Consider the following 26,829-nt stretch of genomic DNA (forward strand, 5'->3'; position numbering starts at 1 on the left):
TGTCGCTCGCCAGGCCCAAAATGGCCTATGGAGTCATATTCTATCACACATCTATTACTCTGGCTACAAAACAGACTGTGGGTTTACCTAATACATTTTGCTGTTTAAAAAAAGGTAATAGGTAACTGGGTGCACTGCAATAATCCTCACTATAGTCTTAGAAAAAGGAGAAAGAGGCCCTCACAGGTCTTAACAAGGAGTTAGGATTTATATGTCGGCAATTGGTATGAATTTCAGGTGAGTTTTATCTGCTTTAGTATGCATATTGAAAAGATGTAAGAAAATGTACAAAAGGAGTTGCAATGAGAAACCACAATAAGCTGAAGGATATATACTTTTACCTTACAGTTGGGTTTTCTGAGCACATACAGGTCTATTCACGAAAGGGTGAAGAGTTTGGAGAAGGCAGGAGAAGTGAACAATCTAGAACAAAATAGCCGATTTGGAAAAATTCACCAATTCTGCTCACTTTCCAGTTCAGCTATTTTGGCCTAGATTGTTCACTTCTCCTGCCTTCTCCAAACTCTTCACACTTTTGTGAATAGACCCCATGTCTGGCATGTTTCTCATAGGATTTAGTTTTGTGTGCTAAGCTCTGATCCTACTACAGCAGGCAACATGCAGACGTTCCTTTTGCTTTATTTACATAGGACCCAAAAACTATGCAGAAAAATAACTTTGACTAGCTGGAGGTAACCAGCTGTCCCTATGTTAGCTGACTAGCCTACAGTGACATATTGGAAAAGCTCCTACATTATTTTGTGTCAAATACATTTCATTTCATATTTGTGCTTTTTCCCTAGAAATTGTCAGGGCAATGTCCTATGTAATTAATCAAGGGATGGCGATGTACTGGGGAACATCACGCTGGAGTGCAATGGAAATTATGGTAAAGTATACCTAGATATCACTTAATATTATTTAAATAAGTAAATATTTATTTATTTTCCAGCACAGGAAATGATTATATTTCATTTTTGTTTTTCATACAGTAATGTATTATATTTATCATATGCATAAATAATTCAAATGGGAAATAAACTCAAAGCTACAATCAGATTTAGCACGCAGCATGCATTCTTGCATAGATTATTTATAGAGGAACTACAGGTAAACAGCTAAATACACAGTTGAAATAACTATACTCAATGTAAAACTGTTTTGCTTGGCAGTAGACTAGTAATTCTGGTAAGCCAGTCTTCTGATTTACACACCTCTTTCAGACTGCATAGTCAAGCCAGGCACACCTATTCTTTGGCTCAGCAATGCAGTTTTCTTTGTCACCTCCTTAGTTCCTGCTTGCTCTTTGCACAATAATTTGCCATAATTACCTCTGAAAAATTAGCAAGGAGGTGATGTAGGGAGCCGTAAATTTGAACCAGTAAGCAGCATAGTAATCTTTCTTTCTGTGCAGTGTGGCAGAGATATGTATAGAATTAAAATCTTTTGCAGGTTAAATAGTAAATGTATATGGATTTTACATTTGTATTGAGCTGCTTTTCTGGAGATCTTCTTTAACCGCTTGAAGACCAGGTGTTTAGACACCCTTCCTGGCCAGGCCATTTTTCAGTATTCAGTGCTGCAGTACTTTGACATTTATTCCATCATGCAACGCTGTACTGAAATGAATTGTATACCATTTTATGGGGACAGATAGAGCTTTCTTTTGGGGTATTTAATCACCACTGTGATTTTTATTTTTTAATATAATTAAGAAAAATTGGTGAAAATTTGAGGTAAAAAAAGTTATTTTTTTACATAATGTTAGGAAACATTTATTATTACCCAGTTTTTTGGTAAAATATAAAGCTTTAAAATTGTGCGCACCCGCGAAATCGCAGAAAACTACCATACCCAAAATTGGACATAGGCGACATTTTAAAAGCTTTTACCGCTCATCAGTTTAGTGTTATCAGTGACTGATGGTCCCAGAATTATTGCTCTCACTGCAGCGTTCGCGGCGATATGTAACATGTGCGGTATAATGGGCGCAATCAACGTTTTTGCATGTATGCGCCCCCGACGCATGTTTACATGCGCGTATGTATGGGTGGGGACTTTTTTTTTAAAAATCGTTTTTTTATTCTTTTTTTATGTGTAACTTTAATTTTTTGGGGGGGGAAACTTACATTTTTTTTTCCTATTTTTTTTTTCACTAAACTTTATTGCTATCACATAGCGGGCTAATAAAAAACCCCCTATGTGATAGCAAAATATGTGACAGGTCCTCTTTATGGAGACATCAGGGGTCTCCAAGACCCCTAATGTCACCTGGGACCCCCAAAAGAAGCTGATGAAGCAGAGATCTGCTTCATCAGCTTTGGAAGCTGGAGAGTGACACAAGAATGCGGAAGTGATGTAATATACAACACTTCCGCATTCTTGCAGCGGAGAGGGGACCGGAGGGAGCTCGTGTACCGATCTCTCTCTGATCCCCTATGACACAGGCACCGTGCTGATCCCGGGACCAGCGGGACAATGGCGGGGGGGATCGCGGAGGGGGACACAGCGATCGTTACCCCATACAAGCGATCCGCTTGTATGTTAACGGGCATCGCTGCCTGTTTTTAAATATCGGGCATTTCCCACTTGAGCGCGCCCAGCGGCGCGTGCGAGGGGGCATGTCTGAGCGGACGTCTAAAGACGCCCGCTCAGATCCAGGGAGCTCCCGGCCGGCCGTTTTTCCACAACGGCCGGGAGGTAGTTAAGGATAGATAGATAGATAGATAGATAGATAGATAGATAGATAGATAGATAGATAGATAGATAGATAGATAGATAGATTGATAGATATTGGGTAATAATTGTAAATAGTAATTATCTTACTTCTTGCATCTAGGAAGCATATTCAGTAGCCAGACAGTTTAACCTAATACCTCCAGTTTGTGAACAAGCAGAATATCATCTCTTTCAAAGAGAGAAGGTGGAAGTCCAACTGCCTGAGTTGTATCACAAAATAGGTAAGTCTAAAACAGCGAGTATAAAAACCTCCATGTAGGTAAAGACACATAACCCTCATATAGCCTTTTGTAGTGGCTGCTGCTGATGTTGGCCGCAATGACAGAGGCAGAGGAGCAACAATGCAGCAGGAATCTGAACCTGGTCAGTTGTTCCGTGAGCTTCAGTAGGTGACACTTAGGCCTAGCTGCCGATGCCTGGTTACAAGAAAGTAAATGATCCCTGCTTTGCTAAAATGCTGTATAATTTAGTCACTGACCAATTTTATGTTGTTCATAGGCGCCACGTAGCTAAACCTTTGTCTGGGTGAAAGCCAAATTGAAAGTACTATCCCTAGCTGTACCTGCTGCTCCATTTGTCCGTATTGATTTGCACCTGAGCACATGGAGGGAATTCCTGCCATTATCTTAGACTCATGAGATTACAGTGCATGGACACTTTTATTAATAATGGTTGACTTACTAGCATGTCTGACAACTTGGTCTACTGAACATCAAAGCAGATGGCTGGCTAAGTATTACATATAGATAGATAGATAGATAGATAGATAGATAGATAGATAGATTGATAGATATTGGGTAATAATTGTAAATAGTAATTATCTTACTTCTTGCATCTAGGAAGCATATTCAGTAGCCAGACAGTTTAACCTAATACCTCCAGTTTGTGAACAAGCAGAATATCATCTCTTTCAAAGAGAGAAGGTGGAAGTCCAACTGCCTGAGTTGTATCACAAAATAGGTAAGTCTAAAACAGCGAGTATAAAAACCTCCATGTAGGTAAAGACACATAACCCTCATATAGCCTTTTGTAGTGGCTGCTGCTGATGTTGGCCGCAATGACAGAGGCAGAGGAGCAACAATGCAGCAGGAATCTGAACCTGGTCAGTTGTTCCGTGAGCTTCAGTAGGTGACACTTAGGCCTAGCTGCCGATGCCTGGTTACAAGAAAGTAAATGATCCCTGCTTTGCTAAAATGCTGTATAATTTAGTCACTGACCAATTTTATGTTGTTCATAGGCGCCACGTAGCTAAACCTTTGTCTGGGTGAAAGCCAAATTGAAAGTACTATCCCTAGCTGTACCTGCTGCTCCATTTGTCCGTATTGATTTGCACCTGAGCACATGGAGGGAATTCCTGCCATTATCTTAGACTCATGAGATTACAGTGCATGGACACTTTTATTAATAATGGTTGACTTACTAGCATGTCTGACAACTTGGTCTACTGAACATCAAAGCAGATGGCTGGCTAAGTATTACATTTTTCTTCCAAGACACTCTGCAGGTGCAGAGGAGGAAAAAATGGACTCTCCTGTTGTTGTTGGGGATGTGGATGAACATCCACAGCAAATGAGTCACTCTTTATCAACTTAATTTTTGTACTTTTCCTCTCTCCCTCTTCATCATTGCTGCATCAAATGGTAGAGGTTTCTTGATCAGAAAAAAAACCTAGCTACCAGGGCAGGAGTAGCAGCTATAAGTAATGATGATGGTGATGATGTCCACTGGGTTATGGAGGAGGAGCAAAATGTTGGTATTATAGGCCACTGTGCTTCTGTGTGGCTTTATATGCTCAAGTGCACATATGCTAAAAATGCTTATATCCAGAATGTGTACCAAACCAGACACAACTTAGCCTTAGCTAGTGATTGCTACAAATAGGGAACAAGGGTGTATAGCATATAGTAGTGATTATTGATAGTAATAATACCACAATTCTCCAAGTATGTGCACTCATTGGCTACTATATGCAATTGCATGTGTAGTGATCACTAGTAACTGCTTGGAAGTCATTAATGGCCAATGAATACTGTTGCAAAAAATATGTGCCCTAACCCTGTTTATGTAGAAACACCAGGGTTTAATTAGCACAGGAGGTATTTCTAGGAAAATAAATAAAACATGGCTACTCTTTTTTTGCCCAGCAAAAACAAGATAATACTGTAATAATTTTTTGTTCTTAATGCTATCGATTAACATTCTGCATCATTTCTTTTAGTGAAGTAACTGTAATTGGGTAAAGTGGAGTAGTACTTTGGAATCACCACTGGGACGTCAGCCATACACGTTTAATACACATTCTGGGTAGCTACAAATTAGAGTGCATTCTATAATTTGCATAAAGATCCTCCTAACCAGAGGAGCGCTTACAGGACTTCGGAGAGTTGCCAGATGGCATTGCGCCCTAGGCACAACATAATCAGATTCTGAAATATTAGTTACAGTTTCACTTTGTAAAGATCTTAGTAATAGTTTTAGCACTGATGTATAATACACATTCTACACTTCATCACACTTGATTAAGTATCCAGATTCAGCGGCCACAAAAATCTCAAAGACGCCGACTATTTTACAGGGAAATCTGAAATTGTTTTGTTTTACAGGTGTTGGTGCAATGACATGGTCCCCCCTTGCCTGTGGCATTATCTCTGGAAAATATGAGAATGGGGTTCCTGAAAGTACACGGGCATCACTAAAGGTATTCATGTGTATGTCAGGGCAAAATAAAAAAATATATGAAGTTCGTATTTCAATTTATGCACATCTCCCCATGTTTTATCCCTTGAAGACCCTGCAGCAACAGAAAAATATTTGTTGATCTACCAAAAATGCACTCAGCTGAGTGGTGTCAGCCCTGCCTAGTTTTCTAAACTAATCAAGCCCTCCCCATAATTCTGTAGTCCTAGATTAAAAATGGGAGGGGTAATTAGACTCCTTGAGATAACGCAGGAAGTGTGCAAAAGGCATAGGGCAACTCTGAATTTCTGATATGATCAATGTTTTTTTTTGCGCTTATTAAACAGTAGACATGTGCGATTCGTTTTGTTCCGAATCGAAATTCGAGATGTATCCGAATTCCGAATTACAGGTATAACGAATGCAAACGAATCTGAATTTCCGATTCGTTTTTTTTGGACGAAATTTTGTTGCAGCAAAGTGACATTTGAGAACAAAAAAAACATTTTTTCCCTCTTAAATGTCACTTTGCTGCAACAAACGAATGAAACGAAAACTAAACGAATTAGAAACTAAATTTCGTACGGATTTCCGCTAACGAATTTCGTCTGAATCCGAATTCCGAAACGAATTGACTTTCGGACCCGAATTCCGAAAAAACAAAATACTGTAAAGCAAAATCCGAATCAAAAGGAAGCTAAACTAAACTAATTTTTTGCTGGTGCACATGTCTATTAAACAGATATAACAAAACACTTTTAATTGTATACCTCACTTAACGGCCGAGTTCCGTTCCAAGACCAGGTCGTTAAACGAATTGGTCGTTAAGTGAGGAACTCTATACAGAACTGTACTGCATTAGTACAGTACTGTATAGTGTTGCAGATGTACAGTACTGCACAGTGTACTGTACATCGTGCAATAAAATACTTACCGGGACCCGCAGTGAAGAACGGAGGACATCACTTTCGCCGTCGATCGGAGGTCGGTCGTAAGTGCGAGTGGTCGCAAAGCAGGTAAGTCGGTAAGCGGGAAATGTCTGTATTTAACAGACCAAAAGAGCCGTTCATTGTTAGGATTTACATACAATTTAAGACAGTACCTCCTAAGTTCAGTCAAATATGTAAAACATTCCTCTACGATGTAGAATACGGTTCTTTAAATGGTCAAACAAATTTTTTAGTACCTTCTAAATGTATGTCTCATGAAGAGACTCACCCATTAATTTGTGTTCATAACATTACTTCAATTTCCATGCAGCACATATCAGCAGCTGCGGAAAATGGAAATAATGTTTACAGACATTTTTATGTAACCTCATAAAGCAAAATGCTAATTTAACATTCTCGATGAATCTGCCTGCCCATATGTACTCAGCAAGCAGAGAGTCATCTGGGAACACGTGCATTTTAGATGTCTGCTGAAAACAAGTGTTCTCTGAAAGACTAACAGCCTTACTATCATTGGGCGCTCTCTGAGGTACGTTTCTAAAGGGGCAGCTGTTTAAAATAAGACAGCCTGAAAAGTGCACCTTATTAAAATGCTGGTTTCCTTGCTATGGAAGTTTTAATCATAATGTACCTCGCTAAAGGCTACAGAATGACTAGGACTAGGCTTTGCAGACAGACCCCTTCTGTGTTAATGCCAGCCCATATGCCGCACAGCAACAGATCAGTGTTTCAAAATGAAGGGACTGAAAAATAAAATGGTCCCTATCTATAAACATTAGACCAGAGCTGAAGGTGCATCAGGCTTTTTTGCACCTATGGCTCGCCATGAAGAAGTGTTGGAAACCAGAAACCTGGTGTAGTTATCTGCAACTTACCTATTTTCAATTGGAGGCAATCTCCACCTTTTGTGCAATACAATTAAAAATAGTACAATAAACACTATGAGGTGTTATGGCAGAGCGGTCCTTGTGTTTTTGTTTTTTTTAAAAACTTGAGTTAAAATGCAGAACTGGAGTGGGGGAAGCAGGGTTACAAGTCCTTACGATACAGGCTGGCATTAGAACAGTGGGGAGCCATGTGCCCCCTTGATGTGGAATACAAGTCTTCATATTTATTACAGAGCTGGTATGTTCCAGTCAATGGGCACACTTACTGAAAAGGGAAATGAAAAGTACATTCAAAATGAGATCAAACCACGTTTGACAGATTGGCCAATGTTTGTACATACCAGCTATATGTAAATTGGAAAAGTCCAAACATCTGAATTTGTTCAGTTTTGTTCACTCATCCCCACTAGTTATATGTAACGTTCCCTAAATGCCTTCTGTCACATGTTGATTTCTGTTTCTTCTATGTACACCAGTGCTACCAGTGGTTGAAGGACAAAATACTGAGTGAGGAGGGTCGGAAACAACAGTCCAAGCTTAAAGATTTGGTACCAATAGCAGAGCGTCTTGGGTGCACTTTGCCACAGCTTGCAGTAGGTAAGTGGTATGTGCTGAGACATAACGTCAACTACAAAAATCTTTCAAAAACCAAGCTTCATGAAAAACTATCATTTAGGCCTGGTTCACACCTGGGCGTTTTACATCGCTGATCGACGCGCTGTGAAACGCTCAACGTGTGAAAACCAATAATTGCCTATGGGCATGGTTCCCACCTGGGCGTATTTCAGCGCGTAGGAGTACAGGAGCTACTTTGGGGCGTATTTTCCGCGCGTATCCATTAGGATACAGCCGGATAGCTCTCGCGCGGCAAACGCACATATTCCGTACGCCCAGGTGTGAACCCAGCCTTAAGCTTTGAAGGGTGGTGTGAGCAGCCCACGTGAATATTTAAAAAAGCCCTTGAATATTGTATGTGGAGCCAAGAAGGAGATTGCTCTGTACGAAGAAATGTTGCCTAAGTAAACTGAATAGGTAACAAAACATATTGCATTCTTTCATATATAATTTCAGCTGCCAATAAATATTACCAAACATCTGCTCTGATTTATAGTAATATAAGACTACAACTGAAAATGTTATGTCTTTACTTTGCAGCTTGGTGCCTGAGGAATGAAGGAGTAAGTTCTGTCCTATTAGGGTCTTCCAATCCCGAACAACTTGTAGAAAATCTTGGAGCTATTCAGGTAGGAGAAGTTATGAATCTTCTAGTATGATCATAATGACTGAATATATATGGCAAGGATAATAAAGGTCTGGGACCTCCCTGCACTGGGCTGCAATCACAGCCTTACTTTGCACATAAGCACATTGGGCTATACACAGTAAATATGATGGTGGCAGTGACTATCCTTCCAGAAAAGTACTGATGCTAAAAGTGCCCACCTGAATCTTAAAGTAGAACTAAAATCTCATAGATTACTTAATATTATCATTAATTTCTCAAATGTATGGATTGCTCTCATCTTTCGTTTAAAGTCTTTTTACAAATACTCTCTTTTTAGCCTGTAAGAGTTACCACTGTTCACTCTGTAACTGCTACTTACTGTTTTGTGTACCCCATGCTCCGGATGTGGAGGGCCCTTCAATTTCTCACACGTGACATTGCTATAAAAACTACATTTCTCAGTGCACATATTGCATCAGCACAACTGAGCCTGTGGGCATGACTGGTCTAACAGATAGTGGGAACGACTGAGAAGTAGGCTAGGATTGCAAACAGTATGGATTTGGTGCAGTCAAAGTAGACAGGCATGTATCGTGACACAAAATGTAACTTATTACGGGAAAACAAGCACCCCTAGATGACAACCATGCTTAGGTTAAGGGACATGTGTCCACAGGGAACAGGACAATTAGACAAGCCTAAAAAAACTGCAGCCGGCAAGACACAATTAACAAAAAGGTAAAGAGGGTAATTAACAGGAGGTAGGCAATGCTATTATTATAAACGTTTATCCTTTACATACAATTTAAATTCCCTCCCTTGCTACACAGTAGAATATACCGTGTTTCTCAGAAAATAAGACACTGTCTTATATTTTTCTGGCCCCAAAAAACACACTGGGTCTTATTTTCAGGGGATGTCTTATTTTTTTTTTAATACTGATCCCTTTCTTTTACTTTCACAGGCGGAGTGCATCTGGTATCACTCCGCCTGTCACAGTAACCGGCGCTATAGAGTAAGTATCGGCTAATGCGGTTCTGCTCCCTCCGCCGCCACAGCCTTGATTTCTACAGCGCTGGCTTCCATTGCCATCAGGGACTGCAGTACCAGCGGTGCAGCAGTGAGGACATCAGACCGTGGACAGCGCGGTAAAGTATGGTACCATTTACCGGTATACATTACAGTACAGTACCATTACATTAAGCAGTGCCTTCAGGGGGACAGCAGTTGGTGAAGTATGGTACTGGAGTGCTCCCTGTCACTGCGCTGGCCAGAGGGAGTCCCCTGTCATACCCTTAATACAGCATGTCCATGCAGGCTGATACCATCTCTCCTGCTCTTTAAGTTCCCCCTCACATGCTACCACCAAACTAGGTCTTATTTTCGGGGTAGGTCTTATAGTACAGGAATCTTGAAAAATAGTGCTAGGTCTTACTTTCACGGTAGGTCTTATTTTCTGGGAAACACGGTAGATGCACCTCTGTATTGCAGGTCTGTCTCTCATACTATTAGCATATCCATAACAATTGATGTCAGGGGAGGCTAAAGTTTGTCCCTGCCAAGCTTTGTGACTTGCTAGCAATGCAAATTGAGATACTGTCCTCAGCCAGTGTGCCACACCACCAGCCCATAAAGCCATCCAAGCTGGGGAGCTAGGGCATGACTATACCCTTGGACACAGTTACAAAGTTTATACCATGCCAAGATTTGCAACTCATCAACCACTAAATTAGTGACTTTAAATCATAAGTACACTTCAAAGGATCGATGGACCCAGAAGTGATATTTCAGTAGTAGAAAGAGTCTGATGGCCTGAGTCAGCCACTGTCCTCTTTTTTTGTGGGGGCTTCAATGCAAGATCTCCCTGCTACAGTTCTGACTTGGTTGCCAACCAATTTGCAGAGATAATCATCCTGCAAAAGTGTGTTCTCAATTGAAACCTTTCTTTTGACTTTAAACAGCTCTCTTTTAAGTCGCTTAATAAATGCAGCTCTTGCTTGTATCCTAACATTTTGGAAGTACACTATCAAGAAGTAGCACTCCAGAGTGAATAATATCGTAAATATGGAACTTTAATGTGTTCTTTAAGAGATCACTAATACATTCAAAAAAACAAGGTATTAATGGAAGGAATTCATTAGCTTCCCCTGAGTAATCTTACATTTGGTGTTTTTCATAGAATTAAGTTCTGATATACCGGTAATTTAGGACTCCTGTGTGCTTGAATCACATCCGCCACCACTGCAGACACATATTTTTACACTTTTTCTGTAAATGGCAGGTTGCCTTATTTAAACCTTTCCCCTTTTTCCTTTCCATGCACTCTTCTGCTTCTGTCAGAAAATGTCCTGCTCTTCTAAAACAATCTCTGCACAAAAACTGAATACATGTAGTGCTGTTTCTCTCATCTGAATTGTATGACATATTTTGCGCAATATTGTACAAAAACACTTATTTTGTTTTGTTTTAATGCCTTAGTTAATTGCATTATAAGTGGTCTCTTTCCTATGGCGTAAAGCATAACAAAATTTCTCAAAATGTACCACACTGAAATATCCATTTATTGTGGACTGTTCCTTTTAATCTTTAAGTTACTTTGTACACTTCTACGGGTTTTATGTACCAAGCATAGTGGAAAGAGATATCAGAAATCCCCTCTCATAGGTCTGGTTTCCAGCAAACTACTGGGACCCGTTTAGTTAACAGCAGAAATCCACTCACATACAAACATTCCCTTTGTTGTAACTTTCATGTTGTCGTTTACCAGCTGGGCTCAACAAGCTTTCCTTTCTCGCCCTTTATTCTCTGCTGATCAGTGCATGGCACACAGCACATCTGCCATAGAAACCTAGTTAAAGAAATCCTCAAATGATAACAGGCTACATCTAATGATAACAGAACAACATCAATATGCATAGACCTACTGCTCCATTAATTTCCTCTACTATAGACACAGTAACGATGGGGTGATTTTATAAAACCTTTGCAGAGCTATTTATCCTGCAAAACTGCCATGTACATTTGTTCTGAGCAAATGGGGGAAAACTAATGTTTTTAGTATATTTTCTTTCCAGACTGTATATAATTAATTCACAAAATTAGAGTGAATCGGCGAAAATACTGCATTATGGCCACTAGATGGAGGTGATGAGCATAGGAAATACAGTAAGTATTTATTTCCTATTATCCTCTACTCCATATAGTGGCCATAATGCAGTATTTTCCTGATTCACTGCATTCTTCTGTATAAATGACATTCGACCTGAAAAGAGAATATACAAATAACATTTGTATTTGCCCTCATTCACTTAGAACAAATGTATCTGCAGTTTCGCGGGACAAATAGCTCTGCAACTGTTTTGTAAATACACCCCTATGTGTAACCATTATGCCTCGTTATCATTATAACCAGGAATAGTTTATTTTTTACAAATACACTGAGGGGTAATGAAAACGCAACACCTACAAGAGATTTATATATGATTTAGATCAGCATTGGAAAACCATTAAATACCATATAGTATATTGAATAAATTAATAGCGTTTGGATATGCAATATTGTTATTGTTCATTATTCAGTTTCTCCAATTGAAAGACAATAATTAGGAGGGCTTCTGATGTACCAATACTTACAGATGTGGACCAATTTGTTGGTACCCTTCCACCAAAAGAAGAAGAACCCACAAATTTCTCTGAAATAACTTGAAACTGACCAAAGTATAATATATAAATGGGGAAGGAAGGTATTCAAAGTATATAATCAATAACAAAAAATCACTTAATTCACACGGTGGGTCCCCTAGTGTAATTAATAGCAAAATCACGAATATTCCCCAGAAGGGGATTCCACCATGGTTACAAAGTATAGAACAAATAGGTTATAGAAATTGTATTTATTTCTATATTTTTAAAACATTATATACATATCAAAAAACATACAAACATGAAAACACATATATATGACTGCTCACGGCTAATTAATAGAAAAATACATATGCATATAAATATATGCGTATATGAATATTGTAAGGTTCGCCCAGGGATGCTTTTTGTACCTGTATTCCGTGGTATCGGATATCAGAAGGGTATCCGTGGGTTGGGAAGTTTAAACATTGGAGAAAGAGGAGTATCGGTCTCCCGAAATCAAAAACGGAGAATGAGCATACACGTGTATGAAAAAAAAAGAAAAAGATATTGAAGAAATATATATATAAAAAAAATTATGATAAAGTCAAAAAGAGAGGCTTCACTTGAATGATAAAACATTGCACTCACTGTATTTTCCACTTGTGGATCTGGATCAGGAGACCGGAATGATTTTTGCCATGAGTATATGTAAACCCAGCTGTAGATATAAGATGGTTCAGGAGATATTTAGCCTTATCTCGGCTTTATTTTCCGCTGTTTTGCTGTTGTAAAATAGCCATCACTGAACGTTTGGTCTGGGTTGTAGAGTGGCTGTGTCCAGGGCAGAAGAAAAGGGAGGAAATGTTCCTGGCTGGATCAAAGGTACATGTCCTCTGGGGACTGGGATGATATCACCAACATTATGTTGTGGATCAGCTGTAAATGCAAAAGGTTCAGGAGACAGAATAGCTTTATCTCGGCTTTTTTTTTATCCGCTGTGGATATTTTTGCCTTTACTGAACATATGCTCCGGTATATTTTAATGGCTGTGTCCAGATCAAAGGAGAGTCTCCTGGTTTAGAACGATGGTATCCCAATGTTGTTCTGTTCTCCAAGATCCATGGATGGTTCGAATGATAATCTATCTCCGGACTGACCAAAGTAATTGGCATCTATCATTGTTTATTCCATAGTTAATAAAGGTCAGAATTTGATATTGATTTTTGATTCAGCAGAAGATTCTACATAAAACAATAAAACAACAATAAAACAAATGGATTGGCATGAACAAAAATTATGGGACCCCAAACCTAATATTTTGTTTATACAAAAACATTCACAACCTAGGTTGTGATGGGGTTTTAAAGAGGCGTCAGAGGGTTTTCTATTTATATAAATTTTTTACAAATCATTAAAATTCATACATAACAAAGGTTAAAATTCATTATTATTGATCAGCATGATTCTCAAAGCCTAGGTTCTTGCCTAATTCTCACAATTTATGTATTTACATTTTCCATTCATATTATATGCACATCTCATTTTGTCACATAATTCATGTGCAGTAATAAACTGCTCCAATTCAACCAACGCGTTTCGCTTTTAAGCTTCCTCAGGGAGTTTTATTCCCGGCAAGAATCTGGTTATGAATAGATAAATCATTGTTTAGCAATATGTCCATCAATACACCATATTTTACAAATCTATATATTCTGTTAGCTGAACATGTTTCTTCCTTAATATAGCTTAACTATGCAGGCACTCACCCCAGACTCCGGGATGGTCCAAAGACCTACTTCCAGGAAGACAGGATAATTATCCAGCCCTCCCAGAGTTTTCATGCAGTGGAGCCACAGATGCACACTAGGACCGTCTCGAGTCCTGATATCTATAACATAACCATGTTCATTTATTTACTATTTGTTCTTCGTTTATTTATTGTTCTTCAAGTTAATTTTATAAAGAAAAATTAATTTAAACCCTAATAATAGTCTATCACCCAAGTGAGTTAAAATAAATAAATAAAGTGCCATAGTGCTTACTATTATTTGTTTCCTCCTATTTGTGTAGCTCTTTTGATTACTTATTTATTTGCCCCTTATTCATTTTTTTGTACAAGAAAATATATATATATATATATATATTTTTTTTAATTATATATTTTATATACATACCCCGTGATGTGTATAAATCAATTAGCCTTGTTTTAAGTGTTCCCATGTGTCTTGATTGGTGAGAAAAAATCAGTTTAATACAAGGACTTTAGATATATCTCAATGATGTGAACAAGCTTCAATGAAAATTCCTATTTGTGCAATGTCATTATCCACATTTATCAAATCCAACTTCAAACTGTGTGATTATAGTCATTCCATTAAACCACTACAAAGTGTTTCACATCTAGCGATCTATTTATTACCAGTGCCCATATATGCAGTCTTGTTGAACAACAAAGTATTTTGTTTCACAATCTTTAGAACCAATCACTATAAACAAGCATTTTTTTTGTAGCTTTCAATGAGACTTCTGTACCTGCCAACAAGTAGTTTGGCCTACTCTTCTTCAACAAACTGCTCCAACTGTCTCAGGTTTCAGGGATGTCTCCTTAGAACTGCATGTTTCAGCTTTTTCCATAGATGTTCAATAGGATTCAGAATATGACTCATAGACGACCACTTCAGAATAGTCAGAAAAAAAGCTCCACTTCTGTCCAAAAGACATTCTCCCTTCTTGCCTTGAGCCCGCTGTCACTCAAAAAGCAACAGATGGCAGGATCAGACACTGATGTACCTTGACCTTGGAGTTTAGTTTGTATCTCTTTAGAAGCTTTCCTTTGTTCTTTATCTTTCATTTGTACCTCTGTTCAGTCTGGGGTAAATTTTCTTTAGGGTCCATCCAGGAGTGCTGGCTACACTGCCATGAACCTTAAACTTGATAAAATGTGCAACTGTAGTCACTAGAACGTTAAGCTGCTTAGAGATAGTCTTATAGCTGGTCTATGTTGTCTTTCTAATATCATCAGCCAACTCTTTCCTTTGCTTTCTCTGGTCCATGTTCAGTGTGGTGTACACAGTGATATCAAATAGCAGAGTGCCTACTTTTCTCCATTTAAATAGGCCAACTGACTGATTACATGGTTCAGTATTAGAAGAATTACAGGACAGAGTTGGTTTGAATCATCACTATGATCTAAGTATTTATAATATTTTCCAGGAGTGCCAACAAATCTGTCTAGACCATTTTAGAATATCTTTTGGAACAAAAAACAAACGTGAGGGCGCAAGGCTAGAGGGACTATGAAACTTATTGAAACAAAGTGAAGGAAGCAAGAGGAGATGGATCACTTACTTTTAAGTGGGTCTCGGGACCGGATGGATGTGGAACAGTGAAGGAAATCGTGGAGTCCAACATAGTGCAATCAGTGAAGGTTAGTGTGTTGCCTTGGGTAGCTCATCACGGGAAAATGAGAAGAGAGGGGTGGACAGGGGTGCAGGTGATGGCACACACAGTGTGTCCATGTCCCCGCTGAAGCAATGTGAAGTGCCAGTGATGTGAGGACTGACGTCAGGCTGGGCTGCAGTGTCACACCATTCCTAATGAGCTTGACAAAGAGGTAACATCCTCGAAACGCGTTGCTCCCGAGCCTTTACCCACTACCTCACCAACCTGATCCTTCCTCATCCCTCCTCACCTCACCACCATCCCGGCCGATTCTCCATCCTACATCATCACCACGGCACGGACACTGGCCCAGACACGTCCATCTCACAGCCCGAGTTCCTCCACTCGCAGCTGCAGCCCAGCCTGACGTCAGTCCTCACATCACTGGCACTTCACATTGCTTCAGCGGGGACATGGACACACTGTGTGTGCCATCACCTGCACCCCTGTCCACCCCTCTCTTCTCATTTTCCCGTGATGAGCTACCCAAGGCAACACACTAACCTTCACTGATTGCACTACGTTGGACTCCACGATTTCCTTCACTGTTCCACATCCATCCGGTCCCGAGACCCACTTAAAAGTAAGTGATCCATCTCCTCTTGCTTCCTTCACTTTGTTTCAATAAGTTTCATAGTCCCTCTAGCCTTGCGCCCTCACGTGTGTTTTTTGTTCCACAAGTGCAGGCACTCCTCCTGTCTCCTAGGGCTGCAGGCGAGGTATAGCTACAGCACCCTATTCCCTTGGCCCAATCCGAGAGCGCTGTTCGTATTATTTGTATGTGCTTTTAGAATATCTTTGTAGATTAATATTCTCTTTTCACACTTTCTCTACTTTACTCTATGACATACCAAAGGCATGCAGGAATACATGAGACAATTGTTTTTTTTTTTAAATTTCCTCACTTTTCAGGAGCAATGATGCATTGTTTCAATGAGCTGTAAAGGGACTAACAAATTTGTCCAAGCCTGTATTTACTATGCCTGGCATTGAAATGAAAATATGTTTAACAACCTTTAAGGAAAAACTATTGCAGGCCTATGCCATTTGTACAGCCATTTCCTCAAGCCTGGTGATCACAAACAATAATAGCTTTCCTGCCTATCATATCCTTTATTTGTGTTTGACTGGAGTTAGATCAAGCGACCTTGGGTGCCAGGCCATTATGTGTTATGTTCAGCACCCATGGCTGTCTGAAAATCTGAATGATGACTGCATCTGATTGGATGCAGTCACTGGTTAACCAACATTTTCTACCCAGCTCCTTTGATTTTGCAAAGTGCGTTGACCCCATTGACCCCAATGGTGTTGACATGGCCACCCATGGCACAAAGTTTGCCTGATTCAGCAGATATGTGAACCATACATAGCCAGTTTAATCCAAAGTACATTTCAGGGCTTCCTACCCAATTTTATTCATCAATAAAGCGGAAATCATAAAGGTTTACCTTGGGAGGGGCTTGTTTTAGCTTATTTACAACCACAAAGCAATATTCAGCCTCCTGGCTATTCGGCTGCCCAGTCTGATCAGTACAGAATCTTAACTTGTTCAAGCACAGTCTCGCTGACTAGGCAGTATCCACTCTATGTCAGATGTTTTGATTGGTGTGTCTGTCTGTAAGGCCAGACAGACCTGGAAATGCATCCCAGCGTGTCCTCACACCAGAGGAACCCTTCTGACTTCAGACTCTCTTCTTTGTCAACTAAACCCAACTGCTCTTAATCAGGATTAATCAGAACACTGAGAACATTTAATGGTAGAAAAGAACATGTTAAGTAAAGTCCAAATGTTGTTTTAATTAGATGTCTCATTTAGTTCAAGCCATGAACCCCCTAACACGTTAGCTTTACATAACGCGTCTGATGCTTTAAATAAGCAAAATAAAAACAAAATAAATGTTATTGCTTTAGATATACTGTACTGCATCTATGGTGTTGTACAGTATTCATATTGCATCATCTTATTAATATCTGTTAAACCAAAACTGTCACAAATTATTACTGTATTTCTTCATTGTGTTTCACTGTCCTTAGGTTCTTCCAAAGATGACATCACATATTGTGAATGAAGTTGACAACATTTTGGGAAACAAGCCATACAGCAAAAAGGACTACAGATCATAACCCACTGCATGAAGAGCGGACTGCATGGTTATAATAGTGCCCTGTATATAGTACTGGAAGCCCATGTTTAATGGATTCCCTTGCTGAAGTACTTGTCGTGACTGGAGAGTGCTACCACTTGAAAAGCACATAAGATAAACTCTAAAGTTTGATTAATCTTTGTACCTGTTTCTTAACATTTATCTTCATGCATACTGCTAATGCTGGGATTTTAAAAATGCCGTTTTAACGTGGTAGGTGAGGCTCTGGGACTTTTCACATGGAGAGATTTTATAGAAGACAGTTGTAATATGCAATATGCTTGAATACTAGATTGTTGTCCTGTGAGGTCAGTGGGCAAAATACATTATGTATTATATGAGGAAATGGTTTTTAAAAAAACTATGCATCAGCTTCATATATGGTTATTATTACTTGTTAATTTCATCTGAATTACTAATACATAGAATGTGATAGTTCAGCTATATTTTTGTTTTATTTACTGTCACATTAACCTATCAATGGCACCAATACAGATAATTAAATAAGACCCGCTTACTGACCTTGTTATATATCTAAAGTTCAGTAAGCATTAAATGTCAGCTATACCATTTGTTATTTAATGAATGCAGTCCCCCACTGAGTGCAACCAATATGGTCCAAAACTAACCTTTATCCTCAATCCAGCAATCTTTACTGTGCAGGCCCCACCAGGCATCACATGGCCTTGTTTCTGACAACCTCCTTCCCAGGTCCTCTTCAACTTGCAAATGTGTGTCTCAGCCCCATTAATTCCTATGGGAAGCCGCACTCATGCTGCAAAGTACAGATCTCTCAGTAGGAATGAATGGGGCCACAATGCACATGTGCAGGCCAAGGATGACCTGGCGAGAACGTTTTCAGAAGAAAGGCCATGTGGCTCCCAGTGGGTCCACACAGAGAATATCGCAGGATTGAGGAAGAAAGTGAGTATCAGACCAGGTAGGTTGCACTCATTAAATGACAACTTGTTCTGAAGTGCTTAAGTGAACCCATTTAGATATATAGTATAACCAGAAAGCATGTCATATTTATTCCTCTGCATTGGTGCCAAATGTACTTCATAGTTTATGTATACTCAAAATCTATATTTCAGTATGCTTAGCACCATGTGTCACTGTAGACAGTTTTCTTAAGCAGATCATTTTTTGTGACTCTGTTGCGGTTTAACTGTAGAACCTGCCAGTAACAGCATCTTCCCTTGCAGGCAGCATTGTCATCCTGCTGTGTGCACTCCTTTAATTCACTGTTGGGCTGTTTATCAAGTCTGTCAGATAGGCAGCCCAACAGCCAAGTAAAGGAGCTTGCACAGTGGGCTAACAACATGCTGCTAATTAAGGTCACAATGACTATTGTTGTCAGCCTGCAATTTGAAGTGCTGTTATTGGCAGGATCTTCTGGTAAAAAAAAACATAGCAACAGAGTGACAAAAATATTTACATCCAAAAACTGTATAAAGTGAGTTATGATGCTAAATATTAAATACATTTAGGGCTTATATATACTTTAAGATGAGCAACTTGTATAACCAATATTGCAACTATATTTAAAGGGCAGTCAGATGATTTCTAAATAATACTAGAATGACATAGTTTTATAGTGTAATCACAAAAACATTTTGTTAAATATAACATCATCTGCATTGATTTGCAGTTCATACAAGGCATACTCTGGCAGATGTTTTGTCCAGTACAATGAAAGAGCCCATACAATTGCAGACAGTGACAGAGCTGTCATTTGGTACAACAGCTGTGTGTTCGTATACTTGGCCCTTATAGCTTGATTTCCTGGAGGACCACTGAGCAAGTTATCAATCCCTTCTACCTACTGCTAGTGTCTGTTTTGCGATAGCATCAGCCCATTCTAATAACGATGCAGGTGGAGCACATACCAGAAGCAGTAAGCAACAGTTTCTCATATGTTCAGCGACATCAGGAAGTCTAATGTCATCGCACATGGCTGACATACAACAAATCCAACTTGGTTGGGGGCTACTCAACCTTAAACAGTCACACAGCTGTGCAGTGACCAGTTCAGCGATGCACTGACTGCAATGGTATATGCAGGAATTTTTTTGCCCAAGGCTGTTTGCTGTGTTTTAACAGATCTTTAACCAGTGATACAAATTCATTTATTTATGGACCTGTTTATACAAATAGTTTAAATCTTGACTTTGCACTACCCTGAACGTTGTAGTTTTTTTTACGCCACTATTCAAGTAAACTATATAGCCCCAAGGAGGGCTGGATTAATGCCACATAAGGCCTAGTAGTAGTAGCAGCTTTGCCCACTCCCGCCCCCTCCACCAACCAATACCTGACTATTAATCTGTGAGCAGATACTACATGGTGTTTGCAAGTACCATTACTTCTGTGCATCTGAGAACTTCCCCATCTCTGGTGTACTCTCTAACTTGGGCATTTTCTGCAAATCAGTAATTAAACTCTCACAACCTTGTGAGAGTGTTCCCATGTGTAAGACACTGCCAGTGAGAGTGTTTCCGTGTATAAGACATCAGTGAGAGTGATCCCAAGTGTAAGACACTGCCAGTGAGAGTGTTCATGTGTGTAGGATACTGCCAGTGAGAGTGTTCCCAAGTGTAAGACACTGCCAGTGAGAGTGTTCAGGTGTGTAGGATACTGCCTTTGAGAGTGTTCCCAATTGTAAGACACTGCCAGTGAGAGTGTTTCCGTATATAAGACACCAGTGAGAGTGATCCCAAGTGTAAGACACTGCCAGTGAGAGTGTGCATGTGTGTAGGATACTGCCAGTGAGAGTGTTCCCAAATGTAATACACTGCCAGTGAGAGTGTTCATGTCTGTAGGATACTGCCAGTGAGAGTGTTTCAGTGTGTAAGACACTGCCAGTGAGAGTGTTCATGTGTGTAGGATACTGCCAGTGAGAGTGTTCCCAAATATAAGACACTGCCAGTGAGAGTGTTCAGGTGTGTATGATACTGCCAGTGAGAGTGTCCCCAAGTGTAAGACACTGCCAGTGACAGTGTTTCCGTATATAAGACACCAGTGAGAGTGATTCCAAGTGTAAGACACTGCCAGTGAGAGTGTTTCCGTATATAAGACACCAGTGAGAGTGATCCCAAGTGTAAGACACTGCCAGTGAGAGTGTTCATGTCTGTAGGATACTGCCAGTGAGAGTGTTTCAGTGTGTAAGACACTGCCAGTGAGAGTGTTCATGTGTGTAGGATACTGCCAGTGAGAGTGTTCATGTGTGTAAGATGCTGCCAATAAGAGTGTTCATATGTGACAGAGACTGCCAGTGTCCTTTGAGAATGCTTCTGTGTCAGAGGGAGAAAAAGAGACTACTTAGAGCAGACCAGCCTGGTCTGTTGTGATACATTATCGCTTGTTGTGATAGGGTAGCATCAAAATGGACAAACAAGTGGGCAGGAAGGTGCATTGGTGGGAATGAATGGCACCACGACACACCAACACATTGCAGCTTTATTGCATCACTCTGGTGTGAATGGGACTTATTTTACTGTGTGAATGTTCTTGTGTGACCGTGAGATTGTCATTCTAGTGTTCTAGTGTGATAGAGATTGTTACTGACCTACAATAGTGTTTGCTGGTATGAGACAGTCATACCAGCCTGACACTTGGCCTGTGAAAGTGTTCATGTTAGAGAGAGAGGCTGTCACTGCCATAAAATCATTTAAAAAAATGAATTTTCTTTGGAAAACAAGTTAAAAAAATATTTTTTTATAAAAGGACAAAATCCATTTATAGAATGGATTTTACCATGGAAAAAAATCACACAGTACTCTAAAGCAGAGAAAATGGATGGAATAGTTATAAAAATACTTTTTATATATCAGTTTAAAAAGCTATATAATTTATAAACTGCCCTAAGTCCTGCATTAGATAGGCTTCTTTAACTATAGTCATATGTTACTTTTCCAGTCTAAGTTGATAAAAGGACCTGAAATCGCCCATTTGTGACCAATGTAATGCATTTCGTCTTTTTAAAAGGTGTATTAATGTCACGTTTTTAAGTCACAGCCAAAGATTTGGAATAAAGACATTCATCACTCGAAACCTAGAAACATAATTGAGAACCATCTTATCATACAGCAGGGCCAAGTGAACTTTGTAAGAAACATAAGGACCCCAACTTTATCTTGCATGGTGTGCCCAGCTAACCACATAGCTTGCTACTTGGACAGCTTTGATTTAATCCATATCTATTACTACAGTGTTGTGAAAACCAGAAGATACTTTGTTGTTCTACATCTACTATTGATCTCTGATTTTTAGCCTATAACCCACATTTAAAAGAACCTATCGTAAGCATAGACTAAAGGCACTATGTGGCTAATCTCCAGTTATCAATCTCGATGGCCACAAGTGTAACCCTTAACATGGCAGCCAACACCTAGTAATGCTAACACTAGTATGTACTTTAAAGACTTTGCATGTGCTGCTTCTAATGATCAGTTAAAGGGTTATGCCACCCAAAGCATGTATTTGTCAAACATCCTAATCATTTCTTATATAGGTTAAGTAGTCTAGCAGTAAAATCTTATCCCTTGAATGCCTAGGCTTGAATACCTTCCATTCTCTCTTGGATTTTGTATGTATTTTACATTGTGGCTGAGGCAACAGGTGTCATTGGCAGGTAGGAACATGACTTTCAAGGGGAATGACCAATTAATCTTACTTCTACATAAGAAAAACTTTTTATAGCCAAGTAGTATCTAATGAAAGTGTCAGTCTACCCAAAACTGATATTCCAGTTTTTAGTAGATGTTAAAAAGTTGAAACACTTTGCAATGTCTTAGGCCCCGTTCACATTAAGCAATTTGCAAATCGCGCGTTTGTCGCGCGATTTGCATTTTGCGCGATATCGCGCAAATGCTTGCATCAAAAACCATTGAATCGCGGCAAAATCCGCTCCAAAAAGGGTCCTGCTGTAGCGACACACGACCCGTGACAGCAGGACCCTTTGCCCCATTGCAAAGCATTGAAGAGCGATATCGCGCTGTAAATGCCGCGATATCGCGGGAATTACTGCGCGATAAATCGCTCAATGTGAACGGGGCCTTAGATGTCTTGGGAACACTATTGATGATTACTCTGTGCCTGAGTTCCTGGGTGTGCACACCAGTGCCATAAATATTGATGCAGAAACAATGAAAGTTGGAGGCGAACACCCATAACTTACAGGTGGACAGGGGCATAGTTGGGAATTGTCATAGGGAGCTCTTGCTTTTGTAATATCCAAGACATATAAGAAGAATGGCACAGCCCACCAGGCTCTGACCATAACTAAATAATCACTTTTGGGAGGACTGTCACTTTAATGCATGAATAAAAACAGTATGCCTATAGAAACTGTTGCTTATAGATGTGCGCTACAGCTGCATTAGAACAGTTAAAATTGAATCTGCTTAGCCTCGATTTTCCTGCAATATTCATCTTATTTTTGGTCCTAATTATTTTCCTTTTCCTGATATTTACACGTTCGTGTCATTTACATTTATCATTGTAATGTTACCCTGGAAAACATAAGTGGTTCTATGGTATACCTCACTGGAAGCACAGTAGTACCTTCATCTTTGGGTTAAAGTTTAAAGTCAAGAGTATTTATCTTTTTACATGCAGGGCTTGGCTGGGCTAATGTATAGCTCAGAGCACACACTGCTGTTTTTCAGTGTCCCTGTGTCATCCAAGAGAAAAAAGAGAGTGTAGCAATAGTGTAGATGTAAGCTAGCTAATAGTACAGGCCCGTTGTACCCAGAGCCAGGCACACATCTGTGTTACAGCTGCACCTAGTCCACCATATGGACACTACCAATGTTAGCTCTGTCATCTAAAAGGAACATAATGAAGAATGCCTTTGTACACAAACCCTAATTGGAAGGCTTGACAACAGGAAACCAGGGTAAACCTTTTATCCATACAAATATCATTAACTGAAGCTTAACATCACCCATCAATGTTTTCTTGTTCCTTTTAATTATGCTAAATGGCAGAATTATTGCATATGACTGCTGCTTTTATGAAGATACTAGGATCTCACTTTTGATATATTTTTTTCTTAAACTTACCTAATGTGTAAAATACAAGAAAATTTGGATGTACTGACTAATGTAAAGATTACAGTATGGTATTTTTGATCATGTATATTTTATAAAAGAAGAAGGCAGTTGGTGTAATTTCTAAGTAAAACATGTTTGCTGCAAAGATCACAGGCATTTTTATTTATTCCATATTCTTGTCCTTTATGTAATGCTTGTTTGTTGTACAGTACACTTAAGAGTGTATGCACACTGATATCACCAAACCATTGAAAAGAGATGTAAACCTCAAATACGTACTGTTGTTACATGTTACTGTTTGTAAAAATGTTAATGTGAAACTTGAAGCATCATTTCATTTCCTAATGCTGCACTGGCAGCACAAAGCAGGCACTTTCAGGAGTCTGCACATAATATTCTTCCACAGTGTAAGTATTCCTGAAATGCTAAGGAGTTATATAAATAGGAATTTTGTACTTACTGCAAAATCTTTTTCTTGGAGCTCAAGAGACACGTGATCATTAGAATTTAGGAATATTAGTACTTTACCGTGTTTTGGAGGAAATGGACACTGGCAGATATAAAAAGTTGTTCGCTAGCCAAGTATAACCTCTCCCATTTTCATGATGCTTCAGTTTTTTTTAGAAAAGCAAGAGAATCAATGCTGTTTCTCTTTCCACATCAAAACCTATGGTTTCCTCCTGATGGTTGATGCCATCAGGGAGCTCCAGGATGTTGATAGGGAGATGAGCTTCTGCTGGCATTTAAGTTGCTACACTGCGAGGGTGTCCAGAATACCTCCGCAGCTCTGACTAGGGCTGTAAAAAGTCTTTGAATGAGACGATCAGAGAACAAAAAATGCTAAGAGCTGCCACCTGCACTTTAAGTGTACTGAAGGCAAGGTCAATGTCGGTTCCATCCAACAAAAAATCTAGAATGGAGGGAATGCCTGAATATACTTTTCCATTGATAGAAATCCAGGTATTGAATTTCTTCCAAACGTTCCCATAAATTATCCTTGTAACCCTTTTGTGACTAGCAATAAAGCTGGCCATACACTGCTCAAAATGTAAGCCACCCCTCCATTCAACAAAAGTACATTTTTAAATCGACTTAAAGGCCACTGGGCTGGATGCAGAAAATGAAAAGTGTGTGGCCAGCTTAAGAGTATTTGTGTACGGAATCTCGCGGGCCCCGCATGTTGCCCCGCTTTGTACATAATATACACCAAGGCCATGTTGACCTCCTTACCCCACACAACCTGAGGTGTGCCATGATTTTTATGGTCAGTACGCCAAATAAGGGGGCGTACTCTAGTAAGCTTTGAAAATAATACTAGTAATAATAATGGGGATGGGTGGGAGGGTACGCCGGAGGTCAGCAGCAGAGGCGTCCACCTCTCCCCTCTGTGTTTAAGGGCACTGGAGGCTCCGACTCCTCCCACAAACTCGGCTAATGTTATTAGCCTCAAACTAACAACTGTGTCAGAGAGGCCCGTGGCCTTTAGAAGTTGCTCTTCAGAAACCAATCTGTCATTTTCCATTTTTTAACCCATGGATGAACATCTGGTTTCTGGGAGACTACGTCTGGAATAAACCAGAGCGGAGAGGTGGCTGGTGATAGCAGAACTTAGAACCAAGGTCTCTGGGGGCAGTATGGAGCAATCAGAAAAATACCGGTTCACTCTATGCAAAGCTTTTGCAAGACCTGCAGCAGCCGGAATCAAAGAAATGCCCATTGTGAAAACATCTGAATGAAGAGATCATTTTGATTCTTGCATTTGTTCACAGCTAAAAAATCTGCTAGGTAATTGTGGGAACCCTTTAAATTATAAGTTACAAGTAAGGAACTTAGATGCTTTATTGCCCAACAAAGCATCACTTTATCAGAGCTCTACCAGCATCCCTGTGCTGCAAGGTTGTTTAGATGGGCCCCCTATCCTCCCCATAACTTCAGAGATTTTGGGGAAGACCACAGGAGGTCTTTTATCAGGCGAGATTGAATCCTCCACTACCATAGACTGTGTTTGACTTCAGGAGGTACCTTTTACCACCAAGTCTAAAGAATCTTGGAAACTGTCCCAACTGACTCTGAATGGGGTTGACCTTCTGAATCTTGTCTTCTGGTTAGAAAATGGTTTGAGCCTGGAAATCCATAGAGCATCCCTGGAAGCAGATGTTTGTGATAGTATGAGGCATGATTTTTCTACATTGATCAGCCAACTTAAACTGCCCAGCCATGTCTGTATTGTCTCAAAATTCAACTACAGTTGCTCTTGTTGCTCTTGGGATTGAACAATCAGAAAAGAACATCTAGATCTGGTACAATGCTTATCTGATGTATTTGCAAAGGACTCTCAGCACCTTGGAGAATATTCCTTGTGGCTGAGGTGAGTTCAAATGGCACAAGATCTGAATTGGTAAGGTTTAATCTCCTCTCTCAATTTTTACAGCTAGGCACATAAACATCTGTGACATGAGTCTTAAATCTATATTCACCATGAAACAATCCTCTACAGTATTGATCCCACTGAATAAATATGTAACCTACCATGTGGACCTGTTTGGAGGCTTGAAAGAGGTTGAGGGGAATTAAGGCCTGACAAATAGCCACTAAAATACCCAAAGGGAGTAGACAATTCTTTCTCTGAAGAGATCAAGCTACTGCAAAGCACAGCAGACATATCCTTAAGGACATTGTTAATTCAGGACTTGCAAAGTGGATTAGACCAGGGACTCCCCAATTTATATCCACAGACAGCACATTTCTGTTCAGGACTAGGTTTTCCTTTCTCAAAAGCTTTGTCCTAAAAACCATAATAGCAGAATACCTTTAACCTCCTAATAGAAACCAAACAACAAGAGGTGCTGTCCAGCAACACTGCAAGAAAATCACCTCAGTATGCCCAAAACACATGCAGGAAGGTCCAACACCAACGGACCCTCACAAGGCACTAAACAGCCCAGCCAGCCAATACCCAAGATCAACTGCATGCACTTATCAAACAGAAATCACAAAATGCTTCCATATGTCCATTAAACAAACCAAAAGGAAGCAAATAACAGATGTTCATTGTTAGGATTTACATACACTTTAAAGTAGTAA

General features: G+C 39.7%; 1 protein-coding gene across 5 annotated transcripts in view; it reads left to right on the forward strand.

Moving 5' to 3' along the window:
* Positions 1-17,776, forward strand: part of KCNAB1 (potassium voltage-gated channel subfamily A member regulatory beta subunit 1) — a 281,028-nt gene extending 263,252 nt beyond the window's left edge. For all 5 annotated transcript variants that reach the window (XM_018557036.1, XM_018557039.1, XM_018557037.1 and 2 more), the window contains 6 exons: positions 804-889; positions 2,840-2,960; positions 5,343-5,437; positions 7,729-7,849; positions 8,408-8,496; positions 17,580-17,776. In XM_018557036.1, coding sequence (XP_018412538.1) covers positions 804-889; positions 2,840-2,960; positions 5,343-5,437; positions 7,729-7,849; positions 8,408-8,496; positions 17,580-17,669 — 602 coding nt within the window. In that variant the 3' untranslated portion in view covers positions 17,670-17,776. The remainder of the gene's footprint in view (positions 1-803; positions 890-2,839; positions 2,961-5,342; positions 5,438-7,728; positions 7,850-8,407; positions 8,497-17,579) is intronic.
* Positions 17,777-26,829: the final 9,053 nt, after the last annotated feature.

The sequence above is a fragment of the Nanorana parkeri genome, unplaced genomic scaffold (assembly GCF_000935625.1).
Source record: "Nanorana parkeri isolate BGI_ZX_2015 unplaced genomic scaffold, ASM93562v1 scaffold263, whole genome shotgun sequence".
NCBI classification, from domain to species: domain Eukaryota; kingdom Metazoa; phylum Chordata; class Amphibia; order Anura; family Dicroglossidae; genus Nanorana; species Nanorana parkeri.